The sequence below is a fragment of the Ictalurus furcatus genome, chromosome 2 (genome assembly GCF_023375685.1).
Source record: "Ictalurus furcatus strain D&B chromosome 2, Billie_1.0, whole genome shotgun sequence".
NCBI lineage: Eukaryota > Metazoa > Chordata > Actinopteri > Siluriformes > Ictaluridae > Ictalurus > Ictalurus furcatus.
In genome coordinates, this window is record NC_071256.1 from 287,770 (window position 1) to 309,248 (window position 21,479).

The 21,479-nt window shown below is 44.9% G+C and overlaps 3 protein-coding genes across 5 annotated transcripts in view; 2 read left to right on the plus strand and 1 right to left on the minus strand.

Annotated features, from left to right (window-relative positions):
* Positions 1-1,940: 1,940 nt before the first annotated feature.
* znf292b (zinc finger protein 292b) lies at positions 1,941-15,764 on the plus strand. Its single transcript, XM_053641092.1, has 8 exons — positions 1,941-2,351; positions 3,797-3,951; positions 6,228-6,306; positions 6,419-6,554; positions 6,731-6,936; positions 7,608-7,744; positions 8,055-8,196; positions 8,309-15,764. The coding sequence occupies exons 1-8, from the start codon at positions 2,181-2,183 to the stop codon at positions 15,266-15,268; spliced, it is 7,986 nt and encodes a 2,661-aa protein (XP_053497067.1). The 5' UTR covers positions 1,941-2,180; the 3' UTR covers positions 15,269-15,764.
* A 991-nt stretch (positions 15,765-16,755) lies between these two features.
* On the minus strand, positions 16,756-19,001 carry gjb7 (gap junction protein beta 7). Of its 2 annotated transcripts, none has more exons than XM_053641103.1 (2): positions 18,928-19,001; positions 16,756-17,685 (listed from the first exon to the last, which is right to left on the minus strand). In XM_053641103.1, the coding sequence occupies exon 2, from the start codon at positions 17,681-17,683 to the stop codon at positions 16,886-16,888; it is 798 nt and encodes a 265-aa protein (XP_053497078.1). In that variant the 5' UTR covers positions 17,684-17,685; positions 18,928-19,001; the 3' UTR covers positions 16,756-16,885. The 2 variants fall into 2 exon arrangements, with proteins under 2 accessions (XP_053497078.1, XP_053497086.1); XM_053641111.1 differs by lacking the exon at positions 18,928-19,001 and adding an exon at positions 18,789-18,921.
* Positions 19,002-21,001: 2,000 nt separating this feature from the next.
* The window catches only part of smim8 (small integral membrane protein 8), a 1,359-nt gene continuing 881 nt past the window's right edge, over positions 21,002-21,479 (plus strand). Inside the window, exons 1-2 of one of the 2 annotated variants that reach the window (XM_053641124.1) lie at positions 21,002-21,103; positions 21,194-21,313. In XM_053641124.1, coding sequence (XP_053497099.1) covers positions 21,215-21,313 — 99 coding nt within the window. In that variant the 5' untranslated portion in view covers positions 21,002-21,103; positions 21,194-21,214. The remainder of the gene's footprint in view (positions 21,104-21,193; positions 21,314-21,479) is intronic. The other variant, XM_053641131.1, reaches the window with a different exon arrangement.

Genomic DNA, 21,479 nt, shown 5'->3' on the forward strand with positions numbered 1-21,479 from the left:
TTGATCCGTGGGCATTAACGTGAGGAAAATGAAAACTAGAGATTTATTTGAATATCTAGTGCGTAGGAGTTTATTGTGCATGGTATGTAATTAAGGGATCTTATATACCCTGACTAACACTGTGTTTAGTTTAGAGAGAGACGCCTATTGTAAATATTCCTTGGACCATGACGATTCACATTTCACCCTAAATGAGCTTGCTTGACTACAGGATACTTTATATCCACAAAAACAGCCTTAGTGCCTTCATTATGTCTGTTTTATGTTGAATTCAGTTGAACCGTGAAATTGTTGATGTACAGTCTGATGTATTCACAGCATTGTAATTCCTCTGTTAATCTTAGTTATCATATTTTGTAATGAGCGCACGGTGGCTTGGTTGTTAGCCCGTTCGCCTCACACCTCCAGGGTCCAGGGTTCGAGTCCTGCCGGGGCCCTGTGTGTGTGGAGTTTGCATGTTCTCCCCGTGCTGCGGGGGTTTCCTCCGGGTACTCCGGTTTCCTCCCCCAGTCCAAAGACATGCATGGTAGGCTGATTGGCGTGTCCAAAGTGTCCGTAGTGTATGAATGGGTGTGTGAGTGTGTGTGTGATTGTACCCTGTGATGGATTGGCATCCTGTCCAGGGTGTACCCCGCCTTGTGCCCCATGCTCCCTGGGATAGGCTCCAGGTTCCTCGTGACCCTGAAAAGGAGTAAGTGGTAGAAGATGGATGGATGGATGGGTTTAGGACACAGCCCTGATATCCAGAGTTTATTTAGGAGATGAGGGATTAAATGGAATCAGTGCAGACAGGTGTGGTACAGTAGCACACACCCCTAACATTCTGTACCACCCCCCCCCCCCGACTTCCTGTCTCACTCTAATTAGCTGAAACAGAGAGAACAGTGCTGTCTATCAACAGCTGTAGGCGGAATGACCTGTAGGAGGTGACTAGTAATATTCCTAATTCTGAATCTAAATTTTTGTTAAGTACATGAACTGCATATTAAAATGTAGACATACTCATTGTATGAATGTAAAACACAAATATTATATCATATATATAAACACTAAATTACAGCTATTTCAACCACAAATATATCAATGACTACGTTTACATGCACGTTAAATTCCGTTTAAGCTCTATATTCAGATTGCAGATATATTCCAAATACGATGTTTATATGGTATGGGCATAGAATATTCCTGTTTACGTGGTTGTTGTAAGTATGCCTGAGTTACCATTCTTAAATACCTAAGAATATTCCAGGAGTTTGGGGAATCAGAATATTGTCTTAATCTGAATAGGGCAATCGGATTGAGGCGTATACATCACTCAATACTGATTAGAATATTAGAATTCTGATTAATATTGGAATATTGATGTGCATGTAAACGTAGTCAATCAGCCTTTAAATTGGGAATATTACTTCACACATACTTGTCTACAAATTAACTACAGATGTTCTCACTTTAAATTTATACTTAAGATTTACCATGAATTAAAATAATAATAATAATAATCTAAATCTAAGAACGAGGTTAATGTATAATTCAACCAGAAATTTAAAGCAGGAAATTGATTAATAATTGAATTGAATAAGATTAATATTAAAATGTTTTATTAGTTTGTGATGTGAACATGTGCTGTTTGGGTTCTTTACACTGATAATTGTGTATATAAAATGAATATACAGTAGATGTTATTTTAGCTAAATCTCATATATTTTCTAATCAATGATTTATAGCCTTTGTACTGCAGATATCGATGTATTATGGTTCTTGAATTTATGGCTAGTTTAGTCATTTTGAATCTTTATTTGTTTTATTCTGTACTGGTTTTATTTTTATTTGTATTATTACTGCTAGCATAATGATATGCTAGCAACTATGCATTTATATGTATACCTCCTTCAATAAAGCATTTAAAAAAAAGTTAAGCTCAATCGAAAACTTCAATAAGTGGAATATAGGTGTAAATATTTTCCTCAGAAAACTGTACATTAGCATAGCAGGAGAAATAAAAACAGGCGGTCTCTGTGGACATCTAAAGGGGTCCTTCGTGAAGGTACACAAGGCGGCGGGGTTTATTTCGTTGCAGCTTGCCATCCACAGCGCGTGCGCTTCCCCGCCCTGACGCAAGCGATTTTGGGGTCACGTGGTGTTTGTGTGGTGCGTACGCGGCGCAACTGGAAGCGAAGATGGCGGACGACGAGGAGGCCGAGCAGGAGCCCCGCGGCCAGAGTCGCAGTCCCTCCGTCCTGCGAGCGCTTTCGGGCCGCCTGGAGGATTTATCCGCGACGCTGAGGGCCAGCGCGGAGTTTGCGGAGGAGGACGAGGCCACTGCGCGGTACTGCCGGGCTTTCTGTCAGGTCTGTCCGCCGCAGCGCTTATTTAAAGAGCGCACACTAGCGCATTAGCGCACTGCACAGCAACAGAGCTGGAGCAGTCATGTGTAAAGGGGTTTATTATTATTATTATTATTATTATTATTATTATTATTATTATTATTATATCGGGTGAGGTGGTGATGAGTGGTGTGGGAGAATGCACAGGTTTATTCTTCACAGAGACAATAACAACAAGCAGCAGCATCATCATCAACAACAACAACAACAACAACAACACATCATGCTAGCTATCATGCTAATGCAGTAATGTTCAGTCGGTGTCAGTCATTCCAGGAGCTGATTATTAGCAAAACTAGCGTCTGGTTTCTCTTCAGATTCAGACGGCTGAGCTCACAGGAGGTGTAATCAACCCCATCATGAGTCGTATGTGTGTGTGTGTGTGTGTGTGTGTGTGTGTGTGTGTGTGTGTGTGTGGTGGGGTTTAGTTTTATTCCTGTTCTAACACACACAGTGAACCTGTTTAATCAGGTGTTCTACCCTATCTAGTGCACCTCTACAGGGAGCAGGCAGTGATTTGGGAATGTTTGAATAGACAGTGAATAGTGGGCCAGAACACACACTCTCTCTCTCACACACACACACACACACACACACACACACACACACACCAGTTCTCCTGTATGTGTAAGGATATTCTATCAGCACTACTGTCACAACTGCTGTTATATGTTAAACTAATCAGCACCTCCTGACCAATCAGAGCCCAGCAGCTACAGGGCAGGGTAAATATTACTGCTCGTTCACAGGGGCGTGTACAGCGGACGCTTCGTATTATAAACAGATTAAAAAAAAGAAATCAAAGTTTTCTGTAAGGAGATGTTTATTTACTGGTTAAGGAAGGACTCTCCAGTGTCAGCGCTTTGTAATGCTATGTTTTCCAGACATTAATTTAGCACCGCTGTTAGCACATCACTGATGTTTGACAGTAATGACAGACAGGACAGTGTGATCTGCTCAGGCCACGCCCACAAGTGACACTGCACAGGCCATGCCCACAGGTTACACAGGCCACGCCCATAGGCCACACAAGTGAATTGCTAGCATGAATGTAGAGTAATACACGATAACGTGAGTGTGTGATCAGACTCCACACAGCTCTGATATCAGTGTTAGTAAAAATAGAAACATGGCATCAGTGCATCTTGACTGCTTTCACACACACACACACACACACACACACACACACACACACACACACACACAGGGACGGGGTGAATGTGGACCCGAATCAGAGCAGAATTTCTTTGAGCTGCCATTGATGACTGAAATGTTAAAAATCTGGCGAATTTAAACGAGTCCCTTTTACACTAAATAAAAAAATGATGAGAAGTAAATTGGATGTTATCATCAGTGTGGATATCAGTAATTGTGTGTGTGTGTGTGTGTGTGTGTGTGTGCGCGTGCAGACCCTGGTGGAGTGTGTGAGTGTGTGGAGGTCGGATGAGGACCCGTGGCCCGTGTTGGAGAGTTACCGTGTGGCGTTGTTGAGTTTTGCGCGAGTGTCGGCGCACCTCTCTGTCCGGAGCGAGGACGTCAGTGTGGTCCTCGAGAGACTCTCACTGTGAGTAACACACACAGTCTCTCACACACACTCTCACTCACACACACACACACACCACTGTATTCTAGATTTTACTCACATTGCTAATATTAAATAATCTTTATAGCACTGTGTGTTTTTATTGAATTATTTAGTAATGTAATATATATTACTCAATATCACCTGTGCTTTGTATACAAACTCATTCGTTTACTCACACACTCATTCATTAATTCACTCATACTCACTTACTCATTTTTTCATTTACTTACTCATACATTCACACTCATACACTCATACATTCACTCATTCATTCACTCTCATACACTCATACATTCACTCATTCATTCACTCTCATACACTCATACATTCACTCATTCATTCACTCTCATACACTCATTCATTCACTCTCATACACTCATTCATACACTCATTCATTCACTCATTCATTCACTCTCATACACTCATTCATTCACTCTCATACACTCATTCATACACTCATACATTCACTCATTCATTCACTCTCATACACTCATTCATACACTCATTCATTCACTCATACATTCACTCATACATTCACTCATTCATTCACTCTCATACACTCATACATTCACTCATTCATTCACTCTCATACACTCATTCATACACTCATTCATTCACTCTCATACACTCATTCATACACTCATTCATTCACTCATACATTCACTCATTCATTCACTCATACATTCACTCATTCATTCACTCTCATACACTCATTCATACACTCATTCATTCACTCTCATACACTCATTCATACACTCATTCATTCACTCATACATTCACTCATTCATTCACTCTCATACACTCATTCATACACTCATTCATTCACTCATACATTCACTCATTCATTCACTCTCATACACTCATTCATACACTCATTCATTCACTCTCATACACTCATTCATACACTCATTCATTCACTCATACATTCACACTCATACATTCACTCATTCACTCATTCATTCACTCTCATACACTATACATTCACTCATTCATTCACTCTCATACACTCATTCATACACTCATTCATTCACTCATACATTCACTCTCATACACTCATACATTCACTCTCATACACTCATTCATACACTCATTCATACACTCATTCATTCACTCATACATTCACTCATTCATTCACTCTCATACACTCATACATTCACTCATTCATTCACTCATTCGTTCACTCTCATACACTCATTCATACACTCATTCATTCACTCTCATTCACTCATTCATACACTCATTCATTCACTCATTCATTTACTCATACATTCACTCATACACGCATTCATTCACTCTCATACACGCATTCATTCACTCTCATACACGCATTCATTCACTCTCATACACGCATTCATTCACTCATTCATTTACTCATACATTCACTCTCATACACTCATACATTCACTCTCATACACTCATTCGTTCACTCTCATACACTCATTCGTTCACTCCATTCACTCATTCGTTCACTCCATTCACTCATTCGTTCACTCTCATTCACTCATTCGTTCACTCTCATTCACTCATACGTTCACTCTCATTCACTCATACGTTCACTCTCATTCACTCATACGTTCACACTCATTCACTCATACGTTCACACTCATTCACTCATACGTTCACTCTCATTCACTCATACGTTCACACTCATTCACTCATACGTTCACACTCATTCACTCATACGTTCACACTCATTCATTCAGTCGTTCACTCTCATTCATTCACTCATTCATTCACTCTCATACACTCATTCATTCACTCTCATTCACTCTCATTCACTCATACATTCACTCATTCATTCACTCTCATTCACTCATACATTCACTCATTCATTCACTCTCATTCATTCACTCTCATTCATTCACTCTCATTCACTCATACATTCACTCATTCGTTCACTCTCATACATTCACTCTCATACACTCATTCATTCACTCATTCGTTCATTTGGTCATGCAATTCTTCACTTATTCATTCTTTCTCTTAATACTTCCCACAGTTGTTGATTCACTTATTTCTTCACTCACTCACTCTTCCTCTTCCTAAAGTACTTCTTCTCCTCCTTCATTCAGTCATTCACTCGTATGCTCCTTTATTTCACTCCTTCACTCACTCATGCAGTTCTTCACTCTCTCTCCTATTTTCACTCACTGAATCCACTCATCCTCAGTTCTTTACTCTCTCTCTCTCTGTGTGTGTGTGTGTGTGTGTGTGTGTGTGTGTGTGTGTGGTTAATGTCCTGTATTGTTCTGCAGGAGCTGTGTGGAGCTGCTGCTCTCCATACCTGAGGCTTTTCCAGATGCATTGTGGGAACAGTTTCAGTCCTCCATACAGGTATGGCACACCTGCGTGATGAACACATTAGGCACTTCCTGTCTTTGGGTTCTAACCAGCTGTTTCTCTGCGCTGTAAGTAACCTCACTGATGTTTGTTGCTGTCTGCGCAGACGGCTCACGCGCTACTGCAGGACCACGGCATCACTCGGCTGCGTCTGCTCTCCGCAGCCACTCAGGAGCGAGGGATGTGGAGCAACAGCACACTACAGAGCCTTCTCCGAAATGAGACGCCTCCCGCAGCAAAAGGTGACGTGTCCTCAGTGGTCCTGTACATACCTGAGCTCACGCTGAGATCCTCTCTTCTGTGTGTCAGGACTTAACCCTAATCACGGTATCTCTGTCCACGCCCCCAAACCATGTGTTCTTTTAACATACCTCAACACCTACTAACTCTCCACACGTCCTTCATGTCCATGCTTTAGTGCGTGAGTTCCTGATGCGTGAAGGTCCGGAGCTGCTGCAGCTCAGGGTGAAGTACCTGATTAAAGAGAACTCCGTGGAGATGGCAGCGCTGCTGGCTAAAGCCTGTGCTGATTTCCACGAGTTCGGGGGAAGTAGAGGACACTTTAAACAGAGCTACCTCGTGTGTGTGTGCTCTTCGGCACCACAGGAGATGCTCATGGAGGAGGTGGGTGTAACTGCAGAACCTTCACAACACGGGATGTTTTTGATTCATTATTTTCTCTTGCAACTTCATTAGATACGTTTTGTATTAAATCCTACTGGGTTTTTCGTTTTGGGATTTGTTGCATTAGGTGCAGAACTGTGCTCTGATTTTGTACAGGAAACTGAAGGTGCAGGTTTCAGGAACTGTGCTCTGATTGGCTACAGGGGAACTAGGGGTGGGAACTGCATTGTAGTTGGTTACAGAGGAACTGGAGGTGGAATGGGGGGTGGGAACTATGATCTGATTGGTTACAGAGATACAGGGAATGGTTATGGGGTTATGGATGTCTGATTGGGTATGGGGGGGGGGGACTTTGATCTGATTGGATTAAAGGAGCACTGGGGGTGGGAACTGTGCTCTGATTGATTTAATGAGGCACTGGATGTGGGAACTACTACACAATTCCAGTCTGGTTACAGGGGGATCTGGAGCTCAGGTTGGGGTACCTGGGGTACTGAGGGAGGAAAATATGATCGTTTTTTAGAGACACGAGGACACCTACACTACAGCGCACATAATTACAGAGTAAACCAGCATAAGGAGAGCACGGACTCACTGATGCGCTGTTACAGTCTATATAAAAAACCACGTTGTCAACACACCGTTAAAGTCTGACCCCCTGTCTCCTGCAGCTCTCCCAGGTGGACTGTCGGGATGCTCTGGAGATGATCTGTAACCTGGAAGCAGAAGGAGATGAGAGAGGAGCGTTTACGCTATGTTCGGGTTTCCTGACCCGACAGCTCCTGCAGGAGGACTCCTACTGCGCCTGGTCCGTTTCTAAACATGTTCCTGCATGTGGAACAAATACCACACCATGACTTACTTTTATTATTATTATTATTATTATTATTACTATTATTATTATTATTATTATTATTATTATTATAAAAGATCAGAAATCCTCAGCTCTATCAGCAAGTTCAATCCGAGCTCCACTGATTAAAGTCACCAAATATAAACATAGACCCAGGGTCAGAGTTCAGTCCGTTTTATTGTTTATGCTAGTAGAAGCAGCGTGAGGTGGTAATTAATGGTAAGTTATTCATCTCTCTCTCTCTCTCTCTCTCTCTCTCTTCCAGGGAGCTGACACTTTTCTGGAGTAAGCTCCTGAAGCGATTGGAGCCTTCAGAGCAGAGCTTTCTGGAAAAATGCCAGAAGATGTCTCAACTCGCCAAAACGGTGTTCCACCTGCTGTTCTTCATTAAAGTGATCCAGTCTGAGGTGAGTGAGTTCTTCGTCCAGTCAGCCTGGTCTTCCCTCGCTGTAGGCTAACGCTCACGATGGCGTGAAATCCGATCGAAACTTACAGCTGTTCTTGTTTTCTAATCTGCAGTTGGACAAGATCGGACTGCCAACCTGCATCGAGATGTGTATACGTGCCCTGCGAATGGAGTCCTGCGAGGGAGCCAACAAGGCCACCATCTGCAAAACCATTTCCTGCCTCCTGCCCTCTGACTTGGAAGTGAAGCGGGCCTGCCAGCTAACGGAGTTCCTCCTGGAGCCGACGGTCGACTCGTACTACGCCGTGGAGACTCTCTACAACGAGCCGGACCAGAAGCTCGAGGAGGAGAACCTCCCCATACCCAACTCTCTACGCTGCGATCTTTTCCTAGTTTTCAAAACTCAGTGGCCTTTTGATCCGGAGTTCTGGGACTGGAAGACGCTAAAGCGTCATTGCTTGGGTCTTATGGGTGAGGAGGCGTCGATCGTGTCCTCCATCGATGAGCTGAACGACGATCGGTGCGTAGAAGCGGACCGAGAGGACTTGGACTTTGCACCGGAGGAGTTCAAGGACGTTTTTGAGTGCTTTTTGGACACAACAAACGAACTTAAGGAGATCGCAGACCAGCGGCAAAAAAACAGAGAAGTGAAAAAGTTGAGGGAGAAAGGCTTCGTGTCGGCCAGGTTTAGAAACTGGCAGGCGTACATGCAGTACTGCGTGTTGTGCGATAAAGAATTCCTCGGCCACAGAATAGTGCGACACGCGCAGACTCACTTCAGAGACGGATATTACAGCTGTCCGATCTGCACAGAGACGTTTGAAACGAGAGAAACTCTAGAGCCGCACGTCGCGTCGCACGTGAAGCTGTCTTGCAAAGAGCGCTTAGCTTCGATGAAAACCACTAAGAAACTGACGGATCCTAAAACCCCTGATATTACAGCTCTGAGAAACAAAACCGGAGAAAACCAGGCACGGAAAGCCAAAGCTAAAACCTGCAACGGAGAGTCTGTCCAGCTATACAACGGAGACGCCGTGTGCTCTCAGTCCGAGGTCACCGGGGTCAGGGTCAACGGGAGAGAGCGAAACGTCTGTCCTGTTCCAAACTGCAGAAAAGGGTTCAAGTTCTTTCGCAATCTTCTCACCCATGTGAAGGATCACGGCGAGGTTGAGGAGGCCAAGCGCTTCCTGGAATTGCAGACCACGAAGATCGTTTGTCAGTATTGTCGGCGTCACTTTGTCAGCGTCAGTCACCTCAATGACCATCTTCAGGTCCATTGTGGCGCTAAGCCTTACACCTGCATTCAGGTGAACTGCAAAGCTAGCTTCGACACCAACGCCGAGCTCCTCGTGCACAGCAAAGGACATCCAGTCTTTAAGGCTAAATGCATGTTTCCTGGTTGTGGAAAGACTTTCAACGAAGCGTACAAACTCTACGATCACGAGGCGCAGCATTACAAAACGTTTACTTGTAAAGTGCCTGGCTGTGGTAAAGTGTTCCACGCTCAGTCTCAGTTAGAACTGCACGAGGAGAGCCACAACGCTCAGAAAGTGGAGACGCAGACCGCCGAGAGCGACGACGCTCGTCCTGTAGAGCCTCAGCCACGTATCTCCGGTGAACCAGCCAAGCAGGAAGTTCAGCAAGATGTCTATCCAGGGCCTCCAGTAAACCCCAGCTGCATGATGAGCCCTGCAGATCACCCAACGAGTCTGGTGAAAGTGAAGCACTCTGTTGAAAACATGCTCAGACCTGCTGGTCACGCTCCCACGCAAGCGCTTGGCCTTGTAACGTGCAAAACCGAGCCACCTGACCCAAAACTCGTGCAGCAGCAGCAGTCGCCGCCCCCGCCACAGATCCCACACGTGGACACCCAGCAGATCCCACGCGTGGACACCCAGCAGATCCCACGCGTGGACACCCAGCAGATCCCACGCGTGGACACCCAGCAGATCCCACAACCTCCAGTAAATCCTCCCATGCCTCACTTGAACGAACCCAGACCCGAAGATTCCCTGTTAGACGCGCTAATGAACGATCCGATGCTCACTCCGTCGTGCCCACTTCCACCAGCGTCTTCGTATCAGAGCCTCCTAGAAGACTTCCAGCAAGCTCCATCAGGAGATGTTTTGCAAGCTCAGATGGAGTCTGCGGTTTCACAGGGTCACACCCAGCCCTTGTACAGTAGCGAAAACGCTGAATACGGGCAATACGACCCCAATCCTGTAACCCCCATTCACACGCCGTACCCAGTCCCGTATGGGAACAGTATGGTACCCTTAATGCAGACTGCTCATAACGTTCCCCCGGTGATGCCTGTGTCTCAGAGGCTTCCTGCACAAGTCACCCCTTTCCCCACCAACAGACCGGTACAGCCCCTGCAGGCCAACACGCTTGGTTCTGCAGTCGAGGATAAGGACCGATACAAATGTGCATACGAGACATGTTCTCGAGACTACAGCTCTTACAGAAGTCTAACCAAACACATGAAAGCTGCTCACTGTGAGTTTTATACGCAGTGGAAACTGGCACGGAGGAACAATAAAGTACCCTCGGTCACCAGCAGACCTGCGTCCATGAACGGGAAACGTGTTCCTTCAGAACCCTTACAGAACCAGCTGGGTCAGAGAACTCCTGCTCCTCTGACACCGATGCAGAAACCGCCCGCTCAAGCGCACTACCCAGCAAGCTGCCTAAACTCCAGTTACCCCTCTGGGTCTTCCCATTTAACCAGTCTTCCTGCTCAGACTTTCCCAAACCAGATGGACAGCATATTGGATCCCATTGTGCTCTCACAGTTAGGAAATGCCGCAAATCAGCCTGATCTAGCTCCCCACGCTTCATGGAATTCCGTCCCGATGAACAGTTCGCTCCAGCAGCAGAATTACCATCCTCAAGCGATGACGTCTTCTGGTGGACATTTCTCCTCACAGATGGACGTTACGTCTCAATCCCAAGTGCCAAATACCTATAATGGGGAAATGGCCTACCCCTCTTTCCAGCATCACAACAACCCCTCCTGCCGCTTCTTCCAGACCCGACCAGACGTTACCGTAACCACGAACAATCCGGCCAAAATCGGCCATCCCGACGGCTCTTCTCCACCTCGCTACGTCCAGCAACCGAAGCCCAACTCGATACCTGTAGTCAAGCATACAGAGTGTGTCGTAAAACTGGAGAGAAACACAGATTTGGTTCCGTCTCCTCCAAACACGTCACAACAAAGCAACCCTCCTGCAGCCATGAACTCTCAAACTTCTCAAGACGACACTGGCGGCAGTTCCTCACACGATGGGGACGTCAAAAAAAGGAAACGGAGCAGCAGAACGAAGTGGCCTGCCATCATCAAAGACGGAAAGTTCATTTGCTGTAGGTGCTTTAGAGAGTTCCAGAGTCCTAAATCTCTTGGAGGACATCTGTCTAAACGTGCGGTCTGCAAACCCTACGATGAAGCGGTTCTGTCTGCAGATCTTCCGAGCTCGTTTCTTGAGCTTCTGAACTCCCCTCATCTGTCGGATACGCCCCAGTCCTCGCCTTCTGCACAGGTCGGTTCTGCTCAGACTTGGCCTCCGCTGAGTAAAGGCCCCCTTGACCCAAAATTGTTTCCAAATGTCACTTTTCTGAACACTAAAGATTCCATGTACAACACTGACAGTAAACCGAGCTCCAAAAGCGTCCAGCAGAATTCACCGAGTCTGGCCGAGTCTGTTGGTGCACGTCAGCAGGCTTTTGCAGAATCGTCTCTCTCTTACCTTCAAGACAGCCAAAGCAGCGTGATCCAACACACGGGAAACATCAAAGACAAGCGTGGTCCGCATCAAATGAGTTACAGCCAGTCTCGCACCCCCTTACCAAGTGACACTGCTGCCTCAGATCAACTTCTGTCTCGTTTGCTAAGTGAAAACCAAACCTCTGACTCAGACTTCAGCAGGAGTCCCACTAATCCCATCGACAGAATCCTTCAAGCTGAAACACTAAACAAGATTAAGGAGATTAAGGATAAATCTACCATTACGAACGCTAGTGGATTATCCAACGACGGGCTTCTCGCTGCCATGGCTAGTCTTGCTCAGAACCTGGTGTCGGAAAAGAGCGTCAAGGAAAGGCTTCGTGAACAGATATTAGCCGGAGACTTCCAGAAAAGAACCGGTTCGTGCCAAGGTCAAGGCGTCGAGAACTCTGCCTTACAGAGTCCAGCGATGGACGTTTCTCACCACTCCACACACGTCATTCAAAAAGCTCATCACAGTAACGAGCCTGTACGAGGTGGAGGCGGTGCTGAACTCGGTGAGTGTTACACCTCAGCTGGAAGCATCGTACCTGACGAGACCTCCAGGCAGATTCCCCCGCCTTGTGCTTCTGACGCCAATCTAACAAACGACGCGTTTAATAATCCGCCAATACAACAACACGACGACGTCGATGATGAAATCACAGAAATTCAAAAGGCTCTTGAAAGACTGGATCTGGATAGAGAAATCCGAAACCGTGACCAGACCCCTGTCGTACCTGTAGAGACGGAAGGAGTCACTAAGCCCTCAGAAGCTACGTACGCGCTCATGGTACGAGGCTATTCCTGCGACAACGACGGCTGCGGTTACAGAGCCATGACTAAAGATGCGCTCTTCAAACATCTCATGAAGCAGCATAACTACACGGAGGACATGCTTAATCAGTGTCGGAAGGAACAGTCCAACTTTGCGCCTTTTAATTGTCAACTCTGTCCCAAGACCTTCACGCGGAACTCCAACCTCAGGACCCATTATCAGTCCGTTCACAATTATTCTCATGAGCAGGTGGTGAAGATGGGGATTACACGCCATTACAGTCGGAAGTCCTCGGAGGCTGATCAGAGTCTGTGTACCACTTCGAAGGTCTCGGATTTGCTCGGTCTGATGGTTCCGAAGGCGCCCTTTTCTGGACAGCGGCAGCATGCTGAGACCGGTTCTGTCCCGGGTTTGATACCTGGTGTCGGTAGCATTAAAACGGAATTCAACTTTCAGCCTTTTAAACAACAGCTTCCTGTCGCTTCCGTGGACGCTGGTGTCCCCGGGACGATACGGAGAGCGCAGATGTTTCCAGATCATCTCCAGAGTCAGACTACTGCGCATGCGTCAGTGATTAAGGCTGTTCCTGCCTTGCTGACGTCCTCAAGTGTGGAGCAGCAGTTAAATCGGCCGAACGGGTTCGTTCCCGGATCTCTCGCACCTTCTCGCACCCATGGAATGCTCCCTGGGGGTCTGTTGCCTTCAGGTGCACCACCTGTTGCCCAGACTCCTTCAGTCTCAGCACAGGTCTGTAACCTGTCCCCGGATAAGAAGTCCAAATTGGGGAGATCTAAAATGCCAAAACCGAAGGAAGTGGCCAAGAAGGCGAAGGAGAAGAAGATGGACCTGGACGATGTTTTTAGCCCGTATCGGCCTTACCGCTGCGTCCATCAGGGCTGCGTGGCCGCCTTTACCATTCAGCACAATCTGATTCTTCACTACAAAGCAGTGCACCAGTCTGCCCTTCCCAAATTCGAAGGTAACGAAGAGGACGAACAGATGGAGGAGGAGAACGAGGAGAACGAGGAGAACGAGGAGGAGAATGACACACCTGACGGTGAAGTCTGTGAGGTGACGGAGTTTCGATGTCAGGTCAAAGACTGCTCCCGAATATTCCAGGCCGTGACAGACCTGCTGCAGCATTACCTTCAGCTCCACAAGCTTAGCCTGGACAAAGCAGGCGTCATGATGTCTGGTATGAACCTGGGCAGGTTTCGGTGCGACCAGCCGGACTGTGAGGTCACCTTCACTGGATTCTGGAAGTACGTTAACCACGTTGAAAGCGAACACAAGAAGGTCAAGCTCTCCAGATCTGAGCCTGTTGATGGGATGTTCCAATGTGAGGTGGAGGGCTGTAGCTGCGTTTATACCACACGGTCCAACCTACTGCGGCACATCATGAAAAAACACCAAGACCTTTACAAACTCCGCCTGCTCAACTCGAGAGGTGTCCGACTTGGCCGTCCTCCGAAGAACAGTTTAGTCTCGCTTGAGAAGGAAAATCGGGAAATTCATAAAAAACCTATTCCGAAAGGGGGTGAGAAAAAGAGACGGAAACAAAAGAGCCTCTGGACGAAATACGGAAACCCCATTTTGAAAACGAAAGAGGAGGCCTCCGCCATGTGCACCAAGAGGATCCAGTTACAGTACCCCTGCATGCTTAAAGGCTGCGAGACGGTCGCCGAGTCCGAGCGGAGGCTCATGAAGCATTACGTCCAGCACGGCCTGCCGAAACAGTACCTGGAGCAGCAGAGGAGCAACTACATCTTCTGCAAGAAAATGGCTCGCTCCAAGTACAAACGCATCGCGTCGAGAAGCGACGATACCGACAAATCTGACGAGAGCTCTATCGAGGCGTCCGAGAACGAGGGCGCCGGCCCCAGCGAATCGGAGTTCTCGAAGCCGACGTCCGAGAAGGAGAGCACCGAGGACACCGAAGTTTCGGACGCTAAACTGTCCAGCGACCTGAGCTCGGATATCTCCGTGGTGGTGAAGCGAAAGAGAGGGCGTCCACGCAAGGGAGAACGCGTCAAACACTTGCAGATTGCACGCAAGAGAGTGACGAGGTTAAGAGCGGCACAGAATCACTCCGTCAACTATGCAGACATCAATTCTGACTCCGCTTCGTCTGGTGCCGCGCCGCCGGCAGAGCAAAACGCCACACTGAGCTCCTTCAAGCCCATGGGCTTCGAAGTGTCCTTCCTCAAGTTCCTAGAGGAGTCGAGTCAGTCCACCGGAAAGAGGAAGACGGCGACTTTATCGGACCTGCACGCACGCAGGAAGTTCCCGACCGTGCACCTGAAGACGGCCTCGGTGGTGTGCAGCCGGATCAATCCTGACCATCACTGCCGAGATGTTCTGAAACTCGTGGAATTTAAGAACCCTCAGAAACTCACGTCTCTCAGCAAGGTGACGTTCGAGGTGCACAGAGGCTTCTCGAACGTTTTCGAACTCTTGCTCAAGCAGCTGCATGACATGCGACCCGCCGTGGTCATTCAGAAAGAGGGCGTGTCCGACATTAAGGGGTAGTTCTCCTTATAGCTCCAGTGTTACTGCGATGTTTAATGAGTTCAGTGGGTTATTAACTGTGGGGAAGTTTTCCACGCCCGTGACGCCGAACGCTCCTGTTAACGTCTGCTAATCCCTCGACAGAGACTGTGTATTAAACTTGTTTTGTTTAAAGTTGTTAATGAAAACAGTTAATGATATACCTCTTACGCATGCCCTTAAACAGTTATCCGGCACATGTTGTTGATGTTGGAAATGAACCTTTAGAGGACGATTTGAACCCGTAGCGGTTCCCCGTAGGAGCTAGCTTCCGTTGGCGTCGGACCGGTGACCCTGTAGTGCGGTGGTGAGCTGTAGGTGGTAACCATTTTAGTCTTGTTCATCTTGCATTGTAAATTTTGAACGTCTATAGCGTGGTGTCTGTGTGTGCACATACTGACTCTCCGGATAACTTACTGCCACCAGCAGTCTGTACCTTCAACAGCAGAGACCAATTTATTACAGCTTGCATTTTCTACCTCTGTGTGCTTGTGTGTGGGTTTCTTTCCTCTGTCTCCTGGACTTAACACTAAAGAATTAACTGAACATTTAGTCTTGTAGAATGAGTACGATGATTATTCAGGTGTGTGGTTTACTGCCGTATTACAGGTACGTTTCGCTGGCATACGGTCACACACAGGGTGTTTAACATTTCTCGTAATATAAAAATATAATACTACACAATTTTTAAAGTATTGTTTTTATAATAAATCAGTGGACTGCAAGAATAATAAATAAATAAAAAGGACATTGCACTACTGTTACTGTGTGTATACACGTATAGAGAGAGAGAGAGAGAGAGATATGAGAGATATGAGAGAGATATAGGAAATATTTACTTACATGTGCATTAAATATTGATAACTCATTCAATGAAAATAAAATAATTCACTTATTCTAATGGTAGAATATAAAAAACAGACTCATCCTGGCAGTCGGATCCTTTTCCACCAACTAGAACTGTAATAGTGATGTCACTAATGCAAGCCCCTCCCCCTGAGTCGGTACCACTGAGTCAGTGAGTCATTTAGGCCACTGAGTGATCTGTAGGTCCGATATACATGCATGTTATTATAAAACAACACAATATCACAGATTATTCTATTTGACAGATTATTCTATTTGGCTTTAGGTCGTTCTGCACGTCTGTGTGAATCGGTGAAGGAATTTAAATGAATCATTTAACTGAGCTCGAATGAGTCGAGTCACTAAAAAGATTTTTAAGTGCTTTTAAAATCAAATCAAGTTCTCTTTCTTAATTCTTTATTTTTTGAAGGTGTTTTTATTTATTAAGACGCATGGAGGACAGCTTTTAAAGGAATCTCTGCATTCCCACTGAAATGAAGGAACGCAAGATTTAAACTGAAACAGACCCGTTGTGCTCTTAAAATAAACAAAATAAAATCCAGAATATCACCAAAGTTATTAAGGATATATTAAGGTCGTGTCTCCGACACGAATCAGGATCGGTGTCTTTACAGTCTGTGGTCTTTTAAAATGTCTGTATAGTTGTAGATTTGGAAAAGAGTTTCTGTTTCTCAGAAGAAGAAGAAGAATAAGGAGAAGAGAAGCGAACAGGAAGTCCACGTGCTGTGTGAATCAGGTGGGAAGTTCCTTCACAGCTTGCGATGGCTGGACCCGAACCCTGTCCTCTTTGCTCACGGACGGAACGTGTTTGGGTCCGGCCGAACCGAGAGTGAGTGCGGACGTGGAGTGGGCGTAGCATCCACACGTTCTCTTCTGTTGGACCGGGACGTATCTCTTACTGAAACTCTTCCAGCACTGCTTGGACAGGATGTAGATCATCTCTGCCAAGTTCAGGACCACGCACAGGGCAGATGTGCAGCCCATGATGTAGAGGAAGATCTTCTTCTCTGTGGCTTTGGAGATGTAGCAGTCCACCGTGTTGGGACAGGGGCTCTCCGTGCACCGGTACATCCGAGGAACCTCGAATCCGCTATACATGAAGTAGAAGATGAGCAGCGTGCCCACCTCGAAGGTCGTCTTCAGGACCAGGCTGAGGAGGTACGTGCACAGCAGACCACCGTCGATACTGCCTTTATCTTCGTAAAGTTTGCGGCCGTGTTTTTTCTCGCGGTGCTCGCGATACGCCACGTGCAGGGCCACCAGCAGGGACGGCGTGGACACCATGATGAGCTGCAGAGCCCACAGCCGCGCCTGAGACACGGGGAAGAACCGGTCGAAGCAGACGTTCTCGCAGCCGGGCTGCTGAGTGTTACACACGAAATCCTTCGACTCGTCTTTCCAGACGTTTTCTGCAGCGGCCACGAACACCATGATGCGGAAGATGAAGAGCACGGAGAGCCAAAGCCGACCAATCACAGTGGAGTATTTATTCACGCCACTCAGGATGCTCTCCAGGAAAGACCAGTTCATGACTACAGGAGGAAACGTGGGGCAGTTAAAATCCCATATTCAGAACTTTTATTATTATTAATAATATTAATAATAATAATACAGTTATAAACGATATGCTGCTGATAAATGTAAACATGAGCGTAATTAAGGATCAGCTATTAATATTATTCATAATAATGTGACTGATCTAAAGATAATATAATGATATTTATTCATTTTTTTAAATACAGTATTCTTACTAGAACTAATCACGTGTTAATACACTGGTGCTCGAAAGTTTGTGAACTCTTTCTACATTTCTGCATAAATCTGATCTAAAACATCATCAGATTTTCACTCGAGTCCTGAAAGTAGACAAAGAACCCGATTAAACACACGAGACAGAAATATTAGCTGTGGTCATTTATTTCGATATTTACTGAGGAAAAGGATTCCGTGTGATAAACACAGCTGTGAGCAGCACTGAGCTGAATGAAAATCAACTGCTTAAGCACACAAGAACACAAATAATCATAAAACTGGGTTTAATGTGAACAGAAGCAACACACGTGATGTAAACCGATATAAAACCCTGTTTTAATGTGATCGATACTGCTGAGAGTATTCTAGAGGAGAACGTGTGTGAATGCGTTTCAATAAACAAAGAAGAAATAAATCCATGAGTTCCCAAAAACACAACTTCCTTTTACTTTCCTCTGAGTCCTTTTCACTGCTCAGTGCTGTGTGTGTGTGTGTGTGTGTGTGTGTGTGTGTGTTTTAGTCTGTTGTCTTCGTCTCAGTGTAAATAAATAGAAATAATAAATATATATTCACATTAATGTGTTCCAGTTTCATTTTGAGACTGAGAACCTTCCTGTTCCTCAGTGTCCAGTGTTTAATAGCTTTCATTTTACTGTGTGTGTGTGTGTGTGTGTGTGTGTGTGTGTGTGTGTGAATAATAGAAATCGTTCCCAGTGAAGTGAACTGAATGGAAAGAGTGTAGAGTGTATATTTGTGTTATGTTTATAAGTTTAGTGAATGATCTCAAAATGAAGCTGAAATCCTTCTGAGTGTCTTCTCTCTCTTCCACAGTGTAGCAGAGTACAGATGTTCAGATTTGTTGATAATAAATTGTAAATCTTACCTTACGTTATAAATATAAATGTATAATATGGAGGTGCTGTGGAGGATGATGAGGGGTTTTGGTTGTTGAAGAGACTGAAGTCGATACAGGAGGAACTCGTTAAACTCCACAGAGAGAATATGAAAGTATAATAACTCACCTGAGGATTTGGGAGGATTCCTGCTTCGGAGGAGTTGTGTACAGCAGCTCGGTCGTGTTCTGCCTCCACGTCCGGTGGAGAATTTGGAATGCAAATGTATCTGATGAAGCAGTCTCACCTGTTTGGCAGCTGTGGGTGTGGCTTCCTACGTGGTTACAGTAAACACTCTGTGCAAGGAGATACCTGAGTTCCACTGCCTTTCATTTCCATGATGCATGGATTTAAAGACACAGCACGGGGTAGTGTGCAGGGTTATGCTGCGTTATGCTGCGTTATGCTGCGTTATGCTGCGTTATGCTGCGTTATGCTGCGTTATGCTGCGTTATGCTGCGTTATGATGCGTTATGATGCGTTATGATGCGTGAGGTTTAGATTAAAGCAGGAGGAGTGAGGTGATGATGAATGGAGGTGAGCAGCTGCAGTGACTCATTCAGACAGTTTGTGTGTGTGTGTTCTGCCCGTGTCGTGTGTAAATGCAGTGTTTAGAGCAGTTAATAAAGGCAGTGAGACGTGCTGCGTGTATCACACTGACAGGACGGACATTTATATTTAATCACACAGTCACGAGGTTCTGTTTTATTAATGCAGAAAGACGAGGCGTCTTGAACACACCTCAGGGTTTCACCTGGGTATTAGGTAATAAAATCAGTATTAACTCCAACCCGCTGCACCTGACCTTTTAACCCCGTTACCTTCCGTCATCTTCATCAGGGACACGGACTCAGAGGTGCTCCTTCCGCCCTTCCCTCTGCCTGCAGCACATTAACGCGGTTCTGAGGAATTCTGAGGAACAGTGTGCTGTGAGGTCGGAAGTGTGAGAGACTTCATCAGCTTTCCAGTTCCCCAAAAGCAAAAGAGATCCATGTTCAGTAAACTGTCTCTTATGAAGGTTATATTAAGAAAGAGGTTTCATTTTCATTCTACTGTAATAGCTGTACATTGTGTGAAGAAGATACAGAAACAGCTGACTGTCGTGTGTGTGCGTGTGTGTGTGTGTGTGTGTGTGTGTGTGTGTGTGTGTGTGTGTGTAGATGTTTTGAGAGGACGTGTCTGTCTGGTCAGATGTTTATTCCTGTAAGAAATCACAAAAACGCAGAATTTCTTGTCAGTGATGTATTGCTACTGGTACATTTTTTATACATGTGTTAGAGTACATCAAAGCACAAAATACATGACGCCCCATGTCTGATTTAAGTCTGACTTAATGTACAACAAAAAGGATTCAATTGTTGTGAATTATTCATGTACTTTGACTGACTGAAGGCTAGAAAAGGGGAAAAAATGCCCAAGAATACGTCATCTTTTATGAATTTAAATTTTTTTGAAGATCTGTCAAGAGCAATTTGAATATTTTTTAATTTGTTTAATGTTAATAATTTAATGATAATTTTTGAATTCCTCTGTATTTAATCATTTATAGTGTTGAATTTGTGCCTTTGGTTTTTGACACTTTTTGGGGTTTTTATGATGCGATGTGATGATGTGTCATATTGCTTTTATTTTCTATTTTCTCTTCATCAGAAAAATAAAAATGAATATTCATTGTTTCTGGTTTTCTTCTTATCTTTCAGTTCTACAAAAAGTACAAAAAGAGGTTAAATGTATGCTATAAATCCTGAATGCTGGATGTTTTCACTCCTAATGAAATTTATTTTACTGTCTCACATGCGCCTTTCCGTCCAGCAGGTGGCGCAGTGATGTCACGGTGCAGCGGGGCTACATGGTTGCCAGATTTAGGTTATTAAGTGTAAATATTTTGGAATAACCATCTCATTTATTTTTATGTACATCACAAAATCCAGGATTAATATGAATCGTAAAATTAAATACTTAAAATTTACCGATTTTAATCGTTCAGGTGTTTTCTCATAAAACGTCATTTGCAACATTAGGCTGAATTATCTTTTTAAGTAATAAATATTTATGATTAACAGTTAAGCCAGATTCGGTGTAAAATTGTTTGCTGTTTAACAAAATTATTTTTGTACAAAATGAAATGTTATTATAATTAATATTTATATCAAATTGTATCACATTAAATTTGTCGTTACATTTGTTTGCTTGTGTAGTGATTCTTTCAATCTGGCAACCCAACGCTCTGCTCCGCACAAGATGGCGGCGCTCAGCGATTCACAGCTACGTCGATCCGTCTGTTTGTCCCTCTGTACTTTATAAAGTTCGCCTTTCTCTTTATACTTTTTTTCTCTTTATAACATTTATTTAAACTTTATTTAAAAAAATTAACGCAGTGTTTGTGTGAAAGCAGAGACTTTGTTGAGCCGCAGTCATGTCACCTTCAGAGAACGACAGTAAAGTACCCGGATTGAGAGGAGTCAGAACTACGTCACTGTTCCGCGCGGTCAACCCGGAACTCTTCATCAAACCTGTAAATCCCACATTTATTTAAATCAAATCTAAATAATACGTTTATGATGAATAAATAATAAATAAAGAATGATAATACTGGTGTAGTGAAATGTTACAGCGGTTTTGTGTAACAGGGAACAAACGTCACTTCCATAAACACGCCGTCACTACCGGAAGTGTGTGTA

What these genes read in the sequence shown, in the direction of transcription:
- znf292b (XM_053641092.1), top strand. Translation starts at nt 2,181, where the DNA reads ATGGCGGACGACGAGGAGGCCGAGCAGGAGCCCCGCGGCCAGAGTCGC. An exon ending in GTCCTCGAGAGACTCTCACT is followed by an intron (nt 3,952 to 6,227) that starts GTGAGTAACACA and finishes ATTGTTCTGCAG; the next exon opens with GAGCTGTGTGGAGCTGCTGC. An exon ending in AGTTTCAGTCCTCCATACAG is followed by an intron (nt 6,307 to 6,418) that starts GTATGGCACACC and finishes CTGTCTGCGCAG; the next exon opens with ACGGCTCACGCGCTACTGCA.
- gjb7 (XM_053641103.1), bottom strand. Translation starts at nt 17,683, where the DNA reads ATGAACTGGTCTTTCCTGGAGAGCATCCTGAGTGGCGTGAATAAATAC.